General features: G+C 38.6%; 1 protein-coding gene across 1 annotated transcript in view; it reads left to right on the plus strand.

The window, feature by feature from the left end:
- TLL1 (tolloid like 1) overlaps positions 1 to 12,923 on the plus strand; it is a 205,944-nt gene extending 193,021 nt beyond the window's left edge. Inside the window, exons 18-21 of the mRNA XM_073606089.1 lie at positions 1,575 to 1,702; positions 3,877 to 4,090; positions 9,128 to 9,378; positions 10,821 to 12,923. Of these exons, the coding sequence (XP_073462190.1) occupies positions 1,575 to 1,702; positions 3,877 to 4,090; positions 9,128 to 9,378; positions 10,821 to 10,952 (725 nt within the window). The 3' untranslated portion in view covers positions 10,953 to 12,923. The remainder of the gene's footprint in view (positions 1 to 1,574; positions 1,703 to 3,876; positions 4,091 to 9,127; positions 9,379 to 10,820) is intronic.
- Positions 12,924 to 18,339: the final 5,416 nt, after the last annotated feature.

Genomic DNA, 18,339 nt, shown 5'->3' on the forward strand with positions numbered 1-18,339 from the left:
AAAAGTATCCTGTTCTCTTTGTATTGCTTCCTTTGTGTTAAATCACTGGTGTTCCTACCAGTTCCTATGTTTTCCTATTAAAAACTGACCTCACTAAACAGGAGAACACACCGTGGTCAGTTCTCTAGCTATGCTGGAAACTCAGCCTGCTTTCCTCCAATGATCAGACTTGTCCTGACAAGCCCCTCCTGCACAACCATTTACTGGGAAGTTCAGTGTGCTGCTGCTTCTCCTCCTCCTCCCCCCAGTTCTAATGCAGCTGAGAACAGAGGGAATGTGATCATTTATAAAAAAGGGAATAAAAGGTATTTATAATGTTTTTTTTACATCTATACACAAATGTCTTGCCTTTCATTTCCAACTGGATGGGTTGTTTTACCAGGTGTCTGTTTACAATCAGTTTCATGTACTCTCTTTATAAAACCCAGAGTACTCTGGCAATTATAGTATTTATTTACTAAAGCCAAACAAGCTGTTTACTTTGCATAAGAAGTTGCACTTTGCAAAATAAATAAAGCATCTTTGCTTGGATGTGATTGGATGAAGGTCAGCAGAGCTTCACCTTATTTGTTAAGCTCTGAGGAAAATTCCCTTGCGAACAGCAAAGACCATGCCCTCAATATGTGAACAGCATGTTTACAAGTGGCACCTGAAAATGACAAGCTAGTATATACTACATTTTGGAAATGCTATGCTAACTCGTCAACCAGAATAGTTCTCTAAAATACTCATGAGCTTGAATATTTAAAGAAAAATTCCGGGTATGGTATATTTTTACATAGTTTAACTGTGTATATACCATACCTGACCAATGCCCCTGGAAGCTAGAAATCACTGAAGTAGAAATCACTACGTGAGGAATCTCCACTAGCTTCTGGGTGCCCTGCTGAGATGCCAGCCTGATGCATTGTGAACCCAGGAGGTCGACCACTATTCAGAGAATGCTTCGTGTTTTCTGGATGAATGCAAAGACTTGTCTGATTGGTGGAGAGGTGGGGCGGTGATGCCACACTCTCCACCTTGCCCAATCATAGAATGCTTTGTATTTATTCAGAAAATGCAAATCATTCTCTGAATGGTCCTGTGCTGAGTGACTGATCTCCTGCGTTCACATTGCTTTAGGTCGGTTGCTCAGCATAGAACCCAAAAGCTAGTGGAGACCACTGTAGTGGCGGAGTCTACATTCCAGCTAGTAGAGGTCACTGAAGTGGTGGAGTGATTTCCAGGTGCCTTGGCCAGATATGATATATACTTACATTGATCCAAGCTGGAACAATGTAACTATGTAAAAATTTACCATGCCTGAAATTCACTTTTACGCATAACAAAGTATCTACAGCAGCTCAGCAATAGACAGGACAAGCTACTAACAGTACAAGTGAACCAAAAACTACATAATTTACAGGCTGTCTGAATAGTGTATACATATCAATGCCTTAAATGTGATTTAAAATATTATGTAAACCTTCATATACATTGTCAATAATACTATACAACTGCCCCTGCCTAATAGCTTGACTAACTTTTTGTAAATTGCAACTGCTGCATACTAAATAATTTCTTTCTTTACACAGCTGAATGTGAACATAGAATTCATAGCCCGAATGGAGTAATAACAAGCCCCAACTGGCCAGACAAGTATCCAAGTCGTAAGGAATGTACTTGGGAAATAAGTGCCACTCCAGGTCATAGGGTTAAGCTAGTAAGTACTTGTATGTGTTCACCTTGTTTAAGGCTAGGAATACTATTGTGGAAATATAAAATTGTAGTAAAAGGTGTGACACAGCATAATAGATCACAAAGTTGCTTGTCTTTCTCTGTTCATTTTTTCTTTCATGAAATGTCTGTAATGCGGTTTTGCAATGCAGAACAAACCGCAAAGAATTCTTGCTGGAACACAATGTTAGATATGTGAGCAAATCAACAAAAATGATAGATACAAAAAGGACTTGACCCCAGCTCGAAATTTACCATTTACCCACATGGTCAGGTATCTCCACAAGAAATTCTAGACATTAAAAATCGATGTACCAAGCAAGATTTGCTCAGCCAAAAAAACATGTGAATTGGTGCCAAAACTTACAGAGAATTTTCAGCTTGCAAATCACAAGTTTTATCAAAGTAAGGTTTTGAGATGCTTTTTCGATGGGGTTGCTGGCTAAGGCTCTTTTCCGTTTCTCAACATTCAGTACCAGCATGGACCTGGAATGAAGGTGATGGTAATGGTGTGGGTAAAATGCACACACACACTGTATTAATTCTTAGACTGATTGGAGACTGAGATCATAAACTTATGGGAAGAGTTCTTCTCTGAGTGGAAACAGTGTTGAGTGGTCCCCCCCTCCAAGTCAACATGTCTCTGTCAGACTCTTCGTCAGAGTTCTAGCTTCCATGCTGGGCCTGCAAATATTAAGGTAGCCAACCAGTTCTCTGCTGTGGCTAATGGTTTTGCTGAATAGCTGCTGAAAATGTAAAAAAAAAAAACATTTTAACAGACAACAAAGGTGTGCACAGCTTATTGCATTAGGGTGTGCACCCCAAAGCTCAAACACACAAGCCTTTTTCTGCAGCCTCAGCTGCACTGAACAGTGACTGAATGGAAACTGTTCTGTGCTGAACGGCTTCCTGTTCATTCACAAACTGAAGCATAGTAAGCACAGTTTACCATGCTTCCGTTATGATTGAACACAGTGAGTGTGTTCATTTAGAAAATGAAGGAGCTGCTGAATTACATAGTGATAAGCTCCTTCCCCTGTTCACTATCTTTAAAACGTCTCTCACAACAGCGGTGGAGGCAAGCCAGCAGCACTGCAGTGGGGGACACGCAGCACGGGGGGAAGCCCAGGCAGAAGGGGGAGTCAGCACCGCACACTGGGCACACCCACTGTGCACCTCTATGACAGGCAATCTTACATGCATGGGTAACCATAAAGTGATCTAAGGGGAGAGCTACAAGCTAGCCAGTTTGCTTAATATAAATGGATTACCAAATCTTTCAAATATCAGTTTGTTTACTATAACTGAAATTCTTGGTGGTCTTCAGCCTTAACTATTTTGTTTTTTCCTCCCTTAATAAGCCTGTTTCCTTAAGATGTACTGTTAAATAATGATGTGAGGCTATATGTTGTGTTTGTGTCTATTAGTAAAGTGTGTGGTATGTAAGATAATGAGGTATCAAAGGATTTCTCTGTCAGTTGTCAATGCTGCATTCATTTAACATGTAAAACAATAACAATAACCCTTAATTATTACATTATCAAACCATATTAGTTGCCTATTACAGTAAATATTGCCCAGATAGTATAAAAGGGAGAATCTAATTGGTTGTTACAGAAAAAGAAAACCATTTTTCTTCACAATCTTTGATATACAAGGCCTAGTGTACAGAGAGCACCCATAAATGTATCACTGTTTTTGAGTTAGATTCTGATTACCGGTAAATGTGAGATTTCTGACAATAGTCACCCAATGAAGCTATTTGGGGTGGAGATAGAATACTGATTTGTACAAGATTTTAAAAGTTAAGTATACAATAATGTAAATTAAATGTAAATTAGCTGGTTAAAAAAATGCATGCATCTTGGGGAAGTAAATAAAACGTTTGAATATTGTAAGGGTTTGTTTTTTTTTGCTAATTTAAGCAGAGAAAAAATGTCCAACTAGCATGTACTAAATCTGATCATGCTTGTTAACCTTTTTTAAGATTTGTCCATAGGAAAGCCCTGTGCACTATGCAGTTTGTGTTGTAGCTCAAGTCCATGAAGAAGATGTCAGATCTAATTTTATGCACATGGTGACACAGGATATTTTATAAAACCTTTCAGCTGTGCAAACATAAGACTAAACCTTATATTATGTAATCTACTTTCACGCTAGGCATTCAGTGAATTTGAGATTGAGCAGCATCAGGAATGTGCATACGACCACCTAGAGGTTTTTGATGGTGAAACAGACAAGTCGTCTATCCTGGGAAGATTATGCGGTAATAAAATTCCAGAGCCTTTAATTGCTACGGGAAATAAGATGTTTCTACGTTTTGTGTCTGATGCATCAGTACAAAGGAAAGGATTTCAAGCCACCCATTCCACAGGTCAGTGCAAAGTATTAACGAATTTAGTTTCCTGCGGCTGCCCCTGAATAAATATAATAATTGTGGGAAGAATGTGAATAGGTTTCTCAGGTTGGATATATAAACGGTGGCATAGCCAGGTCATCTGGCACCCAGGTCTGATCATTTTTACACCCCCCCAAAAAATGCTTGAATAAATAAAACCGCACACGCAGCGCGCCACACTGAATTGTGTGTGTAGTTAAGCACAGGTTGACCCCGCCAGCAAAGACCCCTCTGTACAGGCTCACCCCAACACTGACTAAGCACATACCTCTCAGCGCAGGCCGACCCCCACCCCCCTCCACAACACAAACCCCTCAGTACAGATGGACTTTTATCCACTTTACAAGCTCCTCAGTCTACCCCCTCAGTACAGACACCCACCACCCTAAACTCACTCACTAGAGGACCATATGCAGTGTGAGGTCAGACTGAGGGGAGGTCCTCCTAACACAAAAATAAATAGCAGGCGGCCGCAGTACCCCAGCGTGTCCACACCTGGTGCGGACCACACCTCCCTTGGTATGCCACTGGATATATATGCTATGACATTTTTCTGTTAAAGCAATCAATTTAATAAAATTATTGGTGTGACTATTTTAATATTATAAAGCAGTGCACTGAGAAAGTAAGCAATACTGACTGTAGAATGCTGACTATAGAAAGGTTATATAGACCCTACATTCTGCCATGTCTAAACTACTGCCATGGCCGCTATGATTTGACCCTTCGACAGTAGTTGCATATGAACTAGATAAGTAATAGGTTCTATTTATTATGATGATTATTTCTTCATGCTTACAGTTATGCCAGAAAGATTCAAAAGGCTGAGTGATTCCATCTGTTTAGGGGTGCTGATGCTTCACAGCAAATAAAATGTCTGGCATTAAAAAAAAAAAAAAAAAAAATCTAAATTCCAGCCTTCAAAAAAGCAGTAAACCAGGGATACATTTTATTGATTATAGTCAAGCTATTCTTTTAGTATCCACACTCCAATCACAACATATCAATTCTGATATAAATATTGGCACCTTTTGCGTGAGCATTATTACATTAAAACAGACAAACGCTGACATTCTTGTAAAATTTCACCGTGCCTGTTTAGTATTTGTGGGCAAAAAAAATTGCATTATACTGACATCTAGTGGTTAAATAGCGTTTGCAGTTTAAGTATTTCTATGCCCCTGCTAGCAAAGTATACTTTATTTACTTGTAAATGTTACATGTAAAATGCCCATAGTGCATTATCTCTAAAGCTTAACTTCAAATTCTTCTCTCTGTGATCACAAAAAAAGCGACAGGAAATCATCCCAGCCAGGATACACACAGCAAATAGAATAAGCATTTCTCTATCCAAAACTGGAGTGAGTTTTGATTAACTGATGAGGATTATATAAAAAAATGAAGTGCAGCGCTAAAACCTTAACATCATACATCTGTGGTAAAATTTGAAAAAAAAATAGTGGTTAAAATGGTTATTTAAATAGGAAAGTCCAATATAAAACATATATATAGTCCTCAAAAGATAAATGAATGGTAAATTCAGACATAAAGATGACCAAATCTTCTTAATCCAATATATAAACACCACCATGTGCTTGAAGGGGAATCCGTGACCCAGAGACTCCAAAACCAGTGAAGACTACACCTGGTTCAGAAAAACACACTCTGGCTCCTTACCAGATTACTATGACCTTAGTGATAACAGATAGGTCTGACAGCGCTTCGGGGGATTGAAAAATCCCATCCATTAATATACTCCCTCTAGTAGATGGATATGGAAACATGCCATCCGAATTACTCAAAAAGCACACAAAAAGAGTGCTCCTATAGTGTAAAACCATTTAGCCAAATTTATTGAGAAATTAATTAGCACTCACACTTAAAAGATAGCCAGCAGGCTTCACAAGCACAAGATAATACGAATTAGCATGCGCCTATGAGTTGCTGTAAATCGGACCCGGCTGTCTGCTAATCATGGGCCCACGACGGTGATGTCATCACGCAGACTGAGCCTGATTGGCAGACAGCAGGGTCTAAATGGTTTTACACTATGGGAGCACCCTGTAAGTTTTCTTTTTGGGCAATCCCGATGGCATGTTTCCATATCCATCTACTGGAGGAAGTATATTAATGGATGAGATTTTTCAATCCCCAGAAGCGCTTCCAGACCTGTTCTGGTATTACGGGGGTCATAGCGATCTGGTAAGGAGCCACAGTGGAGTACTAAGACTGGTGTACTCAGAATTTGGTGCAGCCGTGCATGGTAGCCAATCCGCTTTTAACCTCAGCTTGTTTAATTAAGCTTTGGCAATAAAACCTGGAAGCTGATTGGTAAGGTGAGCCTGATTTTGCACTCACAAGTTTTAGTAAATAGTGTATTTTTCTGAACCAGGTGTACTCTTCACTGGTTTTGGAGACTTTGGGGTTGATTTACTAAAGGCAAATAAACTGTGCACTTTTGCAAATGCAGTTGCACTCTGCAAGTGCAGTAGCTCCAGTGCTTAGTAAATGAGGGAGGGCTTTGCTGACTTTTATCCAATCATGTGCAAGCAAAAATGCTGTTTTTTTTATTTTCCTTGCATGTGATTGGATATTCTTTGTAAAGTGAAGCTTTCCCTCATTTACTAAGCTCTGGAGTAACTACATTTGCAAAAGTGCACAGTCTATTTGCCTTTAGTAGATCAACCCCTCTGGGCCATGGATTTCCCTTTTGAGCACATGGTGGTGTTTATATATTGGATTAGGAACATTTGATTATCTTTATGTCTGCCTTTCCCATTTTTTTGATCTTTTAAGAACTATATAAGAATCTTTATATTGGACTTTCCTATTTAAATAACCACTTTACACGCTTTTTTAGAAAAACATTCAGTTCATGTATATTTATTATCTAAGGTTGTTTGTTTTGTTGTTTTTTTTTTTTTTTGTTTTTTGTTTTTTTATACCACAAATATAATATGTTGTGGTTTTAGTGCAGCAATTCATTTTTATATATGCTCTTTGAGTTTGTGTATCTGAATTCCTAGTGCTGACAACTGGTAATCTTACCTTTTTAACCCAAACACAGTGTCTTTTTCTTTTTGTTTCCTTTTCTTTATGAACTGATGAGGATTGCAACACTTTGGGGTTGATTTACTAAAAGCAAATCCACTTTACACTACAAGTGCACTTGGAAGTGCAGTCGCTGTAGATCTGAGGGGAGGATCTGAAATGAGGGGAAGCTCTGTTGATTTCTATCATCTAATCATGTACAAACAAAATTGCTGTTTTTTTATTTTCCTTGCATGTCCCCCTCAGACCTACAGCAACTGCACTTCCAAGTGCACTTGTAGTGCAAAGTGGATTTGCCTTTAGTAAATAAACCCCTTTGTTTTTGCAATCTTTAATAAATAGGCCCAAGAGAAGGATTAGTAATTTCACGTCACAAGGTGAGGAACTCAAGGAACCATTAGTTTAATGTCCACCTTTATTGCTGTCCCAAAATCACAAAGCTAAAAGAAAAATCTGCCCAGTGTTTCTGTCACATGTACTTTACATTAAAAAGTCAAAGCCAAAATGTTTTACATAGATCAGGGACATGTTGACACCAATATTGACATCTCTGTTTTTTTTTTGGGGAGACCCCCCTTCACTTCCTGTCTGGAGTGGAAGTGATGAAAATCTCTCCAATAGGGATATAGGCAAGGCACATTTTTATTGGAGTCATATTAGGTTAAATCTTTGAACAGTGTTTTATTATTCTCTGCACCTCCCTCTCCTAGTAACAACTGGGAGAGGACCTAAGGAAAAATTATCCCAATGAGGTCAAAGCCAGGTGAAAAACCTGATTTAAGTTTGAACTCTTCCCTCTTCCCCTTTAACATGTTCTTGTCCACCAAAACGTCCCTCAGCATGATGCTCCATACTAGATATATGTTTATCCACTTGCCGATCGGCTCATGCAGATATAAGTCAGCAAAGTGGCATGGGTGCGCAAAACAATGTACCCGTACGGCGCTGCGTCATCAGCGGCTAGCGCGTGTGTGCCGGCGGCGCGCTGCGGGAGCGTGCCCACGAATCCTGCAGACTCAATGTCCACCGGTGGCCCGTGATCGTGAAACAGAGGCAAAACGGGAGATGCCTATGTAAACAAGACATTTCCCTGTTCTGCCTATCAACATGACGGGATCTACTGCTCCCTGTCATCGGGAGCAGTGATCTCTGTCATGTTGTAGTGAGCCTATCCCCCCAACAGTTCGAACACGCCCAGGGAACACAGTTAACCACTTGATCGCCCCCTAGTGTTTAACCCCTTCCCTGCCAGTGACATTTGCACAGTAAGCAGTGCATTTTTATAGCACTCATCGCTGTATAAATGCCAATGATCCCAAAATAGTGTCAAAAGTGTCCGATCTGTCAATGTCGCAGTCATGATAAAAATCGCTGCCATTACTAATAAAATAATAATAATAATAAAAATGCCATAAATCCATCCCCTATTTTGTAACTTTTGTGCAAACCAATCAGTATACGCTTATTGCGATTTTTTTCGCAATAGGGCCTAAACTGAGGAAGAAATTTTGGGGTTTTTTTTTATATTTTTTAGGGGATATTTATTATAGCAAAAAGTAAAAAATATTGCTTTTTTTCAAAATGTTCGCTCTTTTTTTGTTTATAGCGCAAAAAATAAAAACCACAGAGGTGATCAAATATCACCAAAAGAAAGCTCTATTTGTGGGGAAAAAAGGACGTGAATTTTGTTAGGGTACAACGTCGCACATCCGCTCAATTGTCAGTTAAAGCAACGCAGTGCTGTATTGAAAAAAAGACTTAGTCAGGAAGGGGGTGAATCCTTCCGGGGCTGAAGTGGTTATAAACATTCTCCTCTTTTAGAGCTACCAGCTGACACTTGGCTTTGGCTTCCAAACCAGGGTCCCCACTGATGGGTTGGGAATAATCAGTATGGTTCCCTAAGATGGGATCACTCTATCTAGTTAGGAATACATTTGTGTAAATTTTATTTCTTTTCATCAGAGTGTGGCGGCAGACTGAAACCGGATACAAAGGCCAGAGACCTTTTCTCCCACGCCCAGTTTGGTGACAACAACTACCCTGTACAGGCAGATTGCGAGTGGTTGTTAGTATCTGAAAGAGGTCTTCGTGTTGAGCTAAGCTTTCCAACATTTGAGGTGGAGGAGGAAGCAGACTGTGGCTATGATTACATGGAGCTGTTCGATGGCCACGACACGTCAGCAATGAGATTGGGTCGATACTGTGGATCAGGGGTAAGAGGAACTTTGAATCCTTTGTTAATTATTTGAGGCAAAGCCATCTTTCTTTGTGCACTTTATTAGTATACATATAAAAAAAATGTACAAAACAAAGGAAATGGTTGCCTTGTCACCTTTTAAGCACTGATCAATAATGTTTTACATGACTGAGAGTTTGTATTCTCCATTGATTTTGGCAATACAATAAACCCTTTGCCTGAGGATCTGTATACTCCATTGCTTTTGGCAATGCAATAAACAGTGATTGCTTGTTAATTAAGGCCCCCCACATTATCAATGAAGACCTATGTTGTGTGGCTACATGGAAAAGTCCAGAGAGGAAGCGTGTTTCTATTGTTGATATAGCAAACTAACGGCTTCTAGTTCAAATGTTTTTTTTTCCATTTACCAGCTGAATATATAAGAATCTGACGACATTTGGAAAAACATGTTCTTTTCAATTTTTATAGATCTCTAAGGGTCTTTTATCTTGGTAATTTAAGACTCAGAACCTTCAGTCCATTGTATTTTACATATTATTTGCCTGTTTGCTTTTAAAAGGACATCTAGCGCTAACAGTAATCACTAGTGGTCATACCGCTTATTCTCTTGCACTAGTACTTCAAAGAGAAAGAGTCTTTCAGGCAAACATTAAAGGGCTAAATATTTACTCCTTTTACCTAATAATCACCAAGGCCCCTCTATATTGCCACCAATGGTTTCTTTCACTATTGGGTCAGAGAGTAATATATTGCAGCATGTACATAAACAGTTACTTGCTGAGACAACATAGGTCTCAACACTAACTGGGGACACTTCCCAGAAAAAAAAATAGGTATATTAGGAACTGTATAGTAACCATTATTTATGTAAAAAGGAGGATTCATGACTCGACCAAAAAAGTTGCTTAATAATAGTGGGTTCAGTGGTCTTTTCAAAGTGCTAGGAACCATATTGGAGGGCTTTATGATCTGTTTGTTTTAATATGCTATCAGCCTACCAACAAGTGCATGTATATACAAAGCATACCTGAGGCTGAACTCCGTGCAGATGCATATGCAACCAGTATAAGTAACTGAATTTGTCTTAATATTTGCATACTGTAATCTTCTGTATATTGGCACACAAAATAAGAAAAGGGATGGCCAGTACTAGGAGTCAGTCAAGCTCTGCTGCAGTCCACATGTTTATAGGAAGAGAGAACAGGGGATTCTTTAACAAAGCTGTGCTGCTAAACTGAACCAAAATGACCTGGTTGTACTGTCTGGTAGAGACACCTGGTTCACAGCACTGGCAGACCAGAAAACCTATTGGGGATAAAACTATTCTAATATACTATATGTATTTAGCTGCTTGTCTGGAGATCAACTTTAATTTTAACAAACTTTACATGTATAGGTGGGGATGATATGGTTATGGAAATTTTTTTAAGTGTTTGCATATGTTTCTCATTTCAGCCTCCAGAAGAAATTATATCCACTGGAGATGCAATACTAATTCATTTTCACACTGATGATACAATCAGCAAGAAGGGATTTCATATACGATACAAAAGTGTAAAGTATCAAGATATCCTTCACACCAAATAACACAGGAATCCTCTGTAACCCAATTGTGGATAATAGGATATGTGCGCGAACTTGAGAAGGAAATATTTTTTTTACTAACGTTATTAGTGCAAATGTTTTATATCGTAAATAAAAATGGAGCATCATTGCAAAGACTGCACTGATCATGTTTGGACCATGTCGGCACCTAAAAGACATTGACAAATAGGCAGGTTCATGACCTTTACTGACATTGAACACAGGGTATTGCATGCTGCTAGGGAGGCTATGGAGGGAATTTACACCAAAATGACCATAAAAAAAAAAGTGGGATATTTCTTTTTTTTATTGTATTTTCCAGCAAAGTGTTAAATATAGTCATGGAAAATGGTCATTTAAACTGGTGGCTTTGACCTAAAATGTTGAGCTATTTTACATTTTGACAGTCCACAGCATCAAAAGTAAACACTTCAATATTTAAAAGAAAGGTCATTACAATAATTTATACTCTGTAGAAATCGTTGTAGGTCAGTTTTGTGAATTTCCCCCTAAGCACTTTCATACTTCGCTTGACATTTGTCAATGTTTCTTGCAAAATCAATCTGCACCACTCGCTGAAAGTCACCCCAAGGACAGCTATACCTTATGACTATTGCCTCGGAAGAAAAAACAGGATGAAAAAGGTCCTGCAGGCCATAGACTTATGTGTTCGCGGAATTTATTAGACTATTGTGCTTGACAGGCTGCTTATCATGCAAATAAAATGGCATACGGAATACAAAATGAGAAGATGTTTAAGAAGATGATCTGAAACCAAGTCAGGATTCCTCCATTTATCCAGTAAAACAACGACGCCTAGGACCTGGGAACCTAAAGCCTCTTTGTTTCTGCACAGTCGCTTGTTTTATTTCCTAGAAACTGTTTAGTTCCATCGTTGTAACCATCATTTATATGAATGTCAATTTTCCCCCCTCTAAACTACATTCATAACGTGAATGCTATTCTGAAAAGGATGTTTTCAATTTATTGGTCTACTATGCCATGCGTTGTAATGCACTGTTCCTTTGCACCAGATGTAATCAGGGACCTGTTACTGGTTTGCAAATCTATCATACTTCTCAGATTCCTTATTCTCCAAAGGAAAAAAAAAAAACTGTTATTTAAACAGGAACAGTCAGCTGAAATGCCGAATGCAAAACAGTTATTAGTTCCACCTTACAATATCAATATGTATAATGGCTTCTACCATATAAATTGAAAAGGCACACTGTCATTTAAACTCTATTTAATGCAGAAGTAAGTCGTATTTGCTAAAAGGAGCCCGTTTGACCCTAGAGTTATACAAATTATTCTGCTTATATATGAATTGTTATTGGATGAACTCTCTACAATGGTGCTATATCCATTAAGAAGCCACAAAGGACACTGATGAAAAGATAAATGAGCCAGCCAAGGTGGAAATATGAATGTTTCACTTGTCCATCTGTATCTTAGTACTGAAGTCTAAGCACATGTATGAAAAAATAATTTCAGCTCTGTGTCCTGTTGAACAACAATTGTTGCCTTAGAATTCTTGCACATGATCACACAGATCTTCTTGTAGATACATCTCTAATTTGATACGTCAGTTGACAACTTTAACATTTTAATTATATGTTACAAAAGATCTAAGAACATTGCAAACATAGTCATAGCATATACTGTACGTATAATGCTTTCTCTGTAGGTGTATTATTTCTGAATTATGTGCTTGTAGACCCTGTACAGTGCTTGCAATGATGATATATATGCAAATGCCAGTCTGTATGAATGTAAATGTTCCCGATGTATGGAAAATCTTGTATGGTTGACCAGTTAAATTGTTCAGTTATGTGCCAAATTCTTTGAAACTTTTTTTGACAGTAGCAACTTTTATTTAAAGTTGTAAAATTCAGTAAAATATGAGTTTATTTAAAGTTAATGGGATTACAATTTAAACTGAGTTTGTTTTATTAAATAGAATTCTTGTTTTGATATCATTTGATGTAAGTGGCTATATATATTGACATCAAGCACCTGTCACCTAGATGCATTTAATTGCACAATTATTTTAAATTAAAACAGCTGTCATGAGCTGTCATATTTTCTTAAATAGGCACTCTTTATAATGTCACTTGGTTATGCACTAATTTATGTCACTTGCTCTTAGTAATATCTTTGGGACCTGTTTGAAAAAAGCATCCATCAATTCTCTGAATAATCTTAGTGGTTCTAAAGGCAGAAGGTTTTTTACCTTAATGCATTCTATGCAATAAGGCAAAAAACCTTCTTGGTGCAGCTCCTCCCCCCAGCTCCCCTTACAGTTACCGGAGCCCCATCTCGATCCAGCGACGTGCATGAGAACATTGGCTCTCCCTGTGTCTCTCCTCATTGGATCACACAGCAGCGAGAACCATTGGCTCCTGCTGCTGTCAGTTACAGCCAGTTGGCCAATAAGAAGAGAATGGGGGGTGGGCCGAACAGCGCTCTGTGTGTGAATGGAGAATGTCCGTTCACAGGAGCATGGCTCAGGTTCGAGCCTGCTCAAGTGCCCCCATAGCAAAAGGTTTGCTATTGGGGGCACTTGGCAGGGGGAGGAGCCAGGACCACTGGTGGGAAACCCAAAAAGAAGCAGATCAGGGCTGCTTTGTGCAAAACCATTGCAAAGAACAGGTAAGTATAGCATGTTTGTTATTTTAAAAAACAATGACAAACACTTTAAAGAGCTTAGTGCATTGTTATTTCTCTGGGCAAATGAAGGCTTCTGATCACCCTTCTTGTAAACCAATTCAGGCACTCAACTTTGACATGTATTAGTTACTGTAGATATCATCACAACTACTTAGTTGGTATATCCAGCTGAATTATACCTAGTTTTTTCAGGAAAAATTGGTCTTTCAATTGGTGGTAAATAGTAATGGAAAACTTTTGTTTTTTATTATCAAATGAAAAAAGGGGAACAAAAAAAAAAAGTTAAAGAACAACCCAAATTAATGATAACACATACAGTATGTGATTGATTGTACCCCTAATAGGGCCTAAAAACATTGTGCATTTTGCTTTTTTAGCTTTCCTAAAACACACTGACACTAGCTGACGTTGATATATAAAAAAAAAAATTTTTTTTTTTAAATTCTACCTAAAATACACTGATCATGACCTTTGACCCTAACCTTTGCCTCTGATGATTTTTGACCCTAACCCTGACACTGACCTAGATCAAACCCTGATCTAGCTATTTTTTCTTTTCTATTATTATTAATTATTATTATTATTTTTTTTTTTTTTTTACACACACTGCTTTGTTTACAATTTTCTCATCTAACAAGGTGAAAAAGATACAATGTGTTATATAATGCATCCTGCATATAATGCCATGTATTTTTTTTTCCCCATTCAAGAGGAGAAAAAACACAGGAGCAGGCTGAACAGTAACTGTTCACTGTAATAACCAACCAGAGACAATCACAGCGATCAGGTGGTTTGAAACCAGACCTCCTGGTTTCTGAATGTTATCAGGGGACCTAGGGCTCTCTTGAGGTACGCATATATGCAGCTGCACTGATAAGAACCCATCTTTATGAGGCCGCATATATGCATACGCTTATTGAGAAGGGGTTAATCAATAAAAAAAAATTGCATCCACCTTAGAGGGACTGACACAGGTGATTACAATCTATGGTTATATACAGGTGCATCTCAAAAAATTTGAATATCATCAAAAAGGTAATTTATTTCAGTAATTCAATTCAAAATGTGAAACTCCTATAATTAAATAGATTCATTACACACGAGTGATATATTTCAAGCATTTCTTTCTTTTAATTTTGATGATTATGGCTTACAGCAAGTGAAAACCAAAAATTCAGTATCTCAGAGAATTTAAATATTGTAAAATAGTTCTAAATTGTAGACTCGTGGTGTCACACTCTAATCAGTGAATTAACTCAAAACACCTGTAAAGGTTTCATGAGCATTTAAATCTCTGTCTGGTTCAGTAGGTTACACAATCATAGGGTAAGACTGCTGACTTGACAGTTGTCCAGAAGCCTGTCATTGACACCCTCCACAAGGAGGGTAAATCACAAAAGGTCATTGCTAAAGAAGCTGGCTGTTCAGAGTGCTGTATCCAAGCATATTAATAGAGAGTTGAGCGGAAGGAATAAGTGTGGTAGAAAAAAAAGTGCACAAGCAACAGGGATAACCGCAGCCTTGGGAGGATTGTGAAGCAAAGGCCATTCAAGAATGTGGGGTAGATTCACAAGGAATAGACTACGGTTGGTGTCAGTGCTTCAAGAGCCACCACACACAGACGTATCCAGGACATGGGCTACAACTGTCGCATTCCTTGTGTCAAGCCACTGCTGAACTAGAGACAAATTTCAGAAGTGTATTACCTGAGCTAGGGAGAAAAAGGACTGGACTGTTGCTCAGTGGTCCAAAGTCCTCTTTTCAGATGAAAGTAAATTTTGCCATTTCATTTGGAAATCGAGGTCCTGGAGACTGGAAGAAGAGTGAAGAGGCACAGAATCCAAGATGCATGAGGTTGGTCCACTGTGTTTTATCAAGTCCAAAGTCAAGGCAGCACTCTACCAAGAAATATTAGAGCACCTAATGCTTCCCTTTGCTGACCAGCATTATGGAGATGCTGATTTCATTTTCCAGCAGGACTTGGCACCTGCCCACACTGCCAAAAGTACCAATACCTGGTTTAATGATCATGGTATCACTATGCTTGATTGGCCAGCAAACTCGCCTGACCCAAACCCCATAGAGAATTTGTGGGGTGTTGTCAAGAGGAAGAGACACACAAGACCCAACAATGCAGACAAGCTGAAGGCCACTATCAAAGCAACCTGGGCTTCCATAACACCTCAGCAGTGCCACAGGCTGATTGCCTGCATGTTACGCCCCACAGTCATTCATGCAAAAGGAGCCCAACCAAGTATTGAGTGCATACTATACTGTACATGGACATACTTTTCAGTAAGCCAACATTTCTGTATTAAAAATCCTTTTTTTTAATTGGTCTTATGTAATGTTCTAATTTTCTGAGATACTAAATTTTGGGTTTTTACTAGCTGTAAGCCATAATCATCAAAATTAAAAGAAAGAAATGCTTAAAATATATAACTCTGTGTGTAGTGAATCTATATAATATATGAGTTTCACTTTTTGAATTTAATTATTGAAATTCATTTTTTGATGATATTCAAATTTTTTTGAGATGCATCTGTATATATGTATATATTATATTCATTACATTGTAGTCACCTGCTTTCTCCATTGTGTCAGTCTATCTAGCATACATGCAGCAATATGTTTTAGTTCTTAAAGAGTGCTTGAACTAGTTTATAAGAAGGGTAATCAGAAGCCTTCATCCCATAAATGATTTATGGGATGTTTTATTGTGTACCCCCAATATTATATGTCTCAGTGCTTCTGCAACACTGCCACCATTCTGCAAGGTTCAATGGACACAATGTAAAGCTAGCAAAGACATTATCAGATTTTGTCTTAGAAATGTAAAAACAGGTAGGAGATTATCTACAGCGCATACTGTATGTCAAACACAAGGCCTGTGAGCCGATCCAGCCTGCCAGACCTTGTCATGTGCCCCTCGCACTCAGTTTTGCAACTGTCACTTTTAAACACAGAAGCCTGTTGTGTTTAAAAGGAACAGCTTTGCTCTCAATAATTCCTGTAACTAACATACTCCTACAGGCACTCACGGCAGGGACAGATCTTCAGAATCGGGGAGTGAACAATCTCCTTGCAAGGCAAGGTAGAGCCGGCTACACAGGGAGGTGCTAGAGCTGGAACAGGTAAGAGACAGAGATGTGAGAAAGCTTGGGGGAGGTTGGAGGTTGCACGCTGTGCATAGTGCACCCCTGAACCCGGCACTCTGTACATAACACACCCCTGAACTCTGCACTCGGTAAGTAACACACTCCACACTGTAGCGCAACCATACTGCTGAAGTCTCCCTCCTAATATATTTTCCATAATATATATGGAGAATTAGCAGAGAAATGCAAATTGAGAGGTAGAGTCTCTGAGGGCTCAATTCCAAGGGAGATTATTATTCAGAACTAAAATGGGGTTACTTTTTTTCAGTTATGGAACAAGGAATTCAAATAGTAAAAGCTGACCTCCAGGAGAGAAGGTCACCATATAATCCAGTTGCATATTCCTTAAAATAAATGACTAATTCCAGTTACATATCTCTATAAAATAAATCATTAATGATTTTAGCTTGCGAAAAAAAAAAAGTGTGTGCAGCAAGCTTTTACAAAGTATTTGCAAAGCTTTCAACAAGCCATGAGCAGCTTTTCTGAAGCCTTTAAAAGGTTCCTCAGCAGCAATTTGGGATGTTAAACACCGATCATAATGGAATTACTGTCACTTTAAACAAGCTGCTAGTAGGCTTCGGCCAGCTTTCAAGTAGTGTATTAAATGTTTTGGTCTAATCTGCCATGCTATGTAATACACTGTTCTTTTGCACCACACATTTTACCTTTCTAAAAGCATGCTAGCAGCTTTTTTTTTTTTTTTTTTTTTTAAAGTTAGTCAGCACTAACATTAACATATGAATTACATGCCCAAACTGCAGGTAAAGGGTGCCTTGAAGTTATCCTGTCACTGCACATAACATACCTGGCAAAGCTCTCTCAAAAGAAGACCGTAAATACAGTGCCTTGAAAAAGTATTCACACCCCTTGAAGTTTTCCACATTTTGTCATGTTACAACCAAAAAACATCAATGTATTTTATTGGGATTTTATGTGATAGACCAACACAAATTGGCACATAATTATGAAGTAGAAGGAAAATGATAAATGGTTTTAAACATTTTTACAAATAAATATTTGAAAAGTGTGGCATGTATTTGTATTCAGCCCCCCCCGAGTCAATGCTTTGTAGAACCAACTTTCGTTGCAATTACAGCTGCAAGTCTTTTTGGGGATGTCTCTACCAGCTTTGCATAATTAGAGAGTGACATTTTTGCCCATTCTTCTTTACAAAATAGTTCAAGCTCTGTCAGATTGGATGGAGAGCGTCTGTGAACAGAAATTTTCAAGTCTTGCTATAGATTCTCAATTGGATTTAGGTCTGGACTTTGACTGGGCCATTCTAACACCTGAATATGCTTTGATCTAAATCATTCCATTGTAGCTCTGGCTCTATATTTCCTGCTAGGAAAACCTCCGCCCCATTCTCAAGTCTCTTGCAGACTCTTAACAGGTTTTCTTCTAAGATTGCCCTGTATTTGGCTACATCCATCTTCCCATCAACTCTGACCAGCTTCCCTGTCCCTGCTGAAGACAAGTATCCCCACAACATGATGCTGCTACCACCATGTTTTACGGTGGGGATGGTGCGTTCAGGGTGATGTGCAGTAGTTTTTTTG

Source organism: Aquarana catesbeiana, linkage group LG01, assembly GCF_042186555.1.
Source record: "Aquarana catesbeiana isolate 2022-GZ linkage group LG01, ASM4218655v1, whole genome shotgun sequence".
Taxonomy (NCBI): Eukaryota; Metazoa; Chordata; class Amphibia; order Anura; family Ranidae; genus Aquarana; species Aquarana catesbeiana.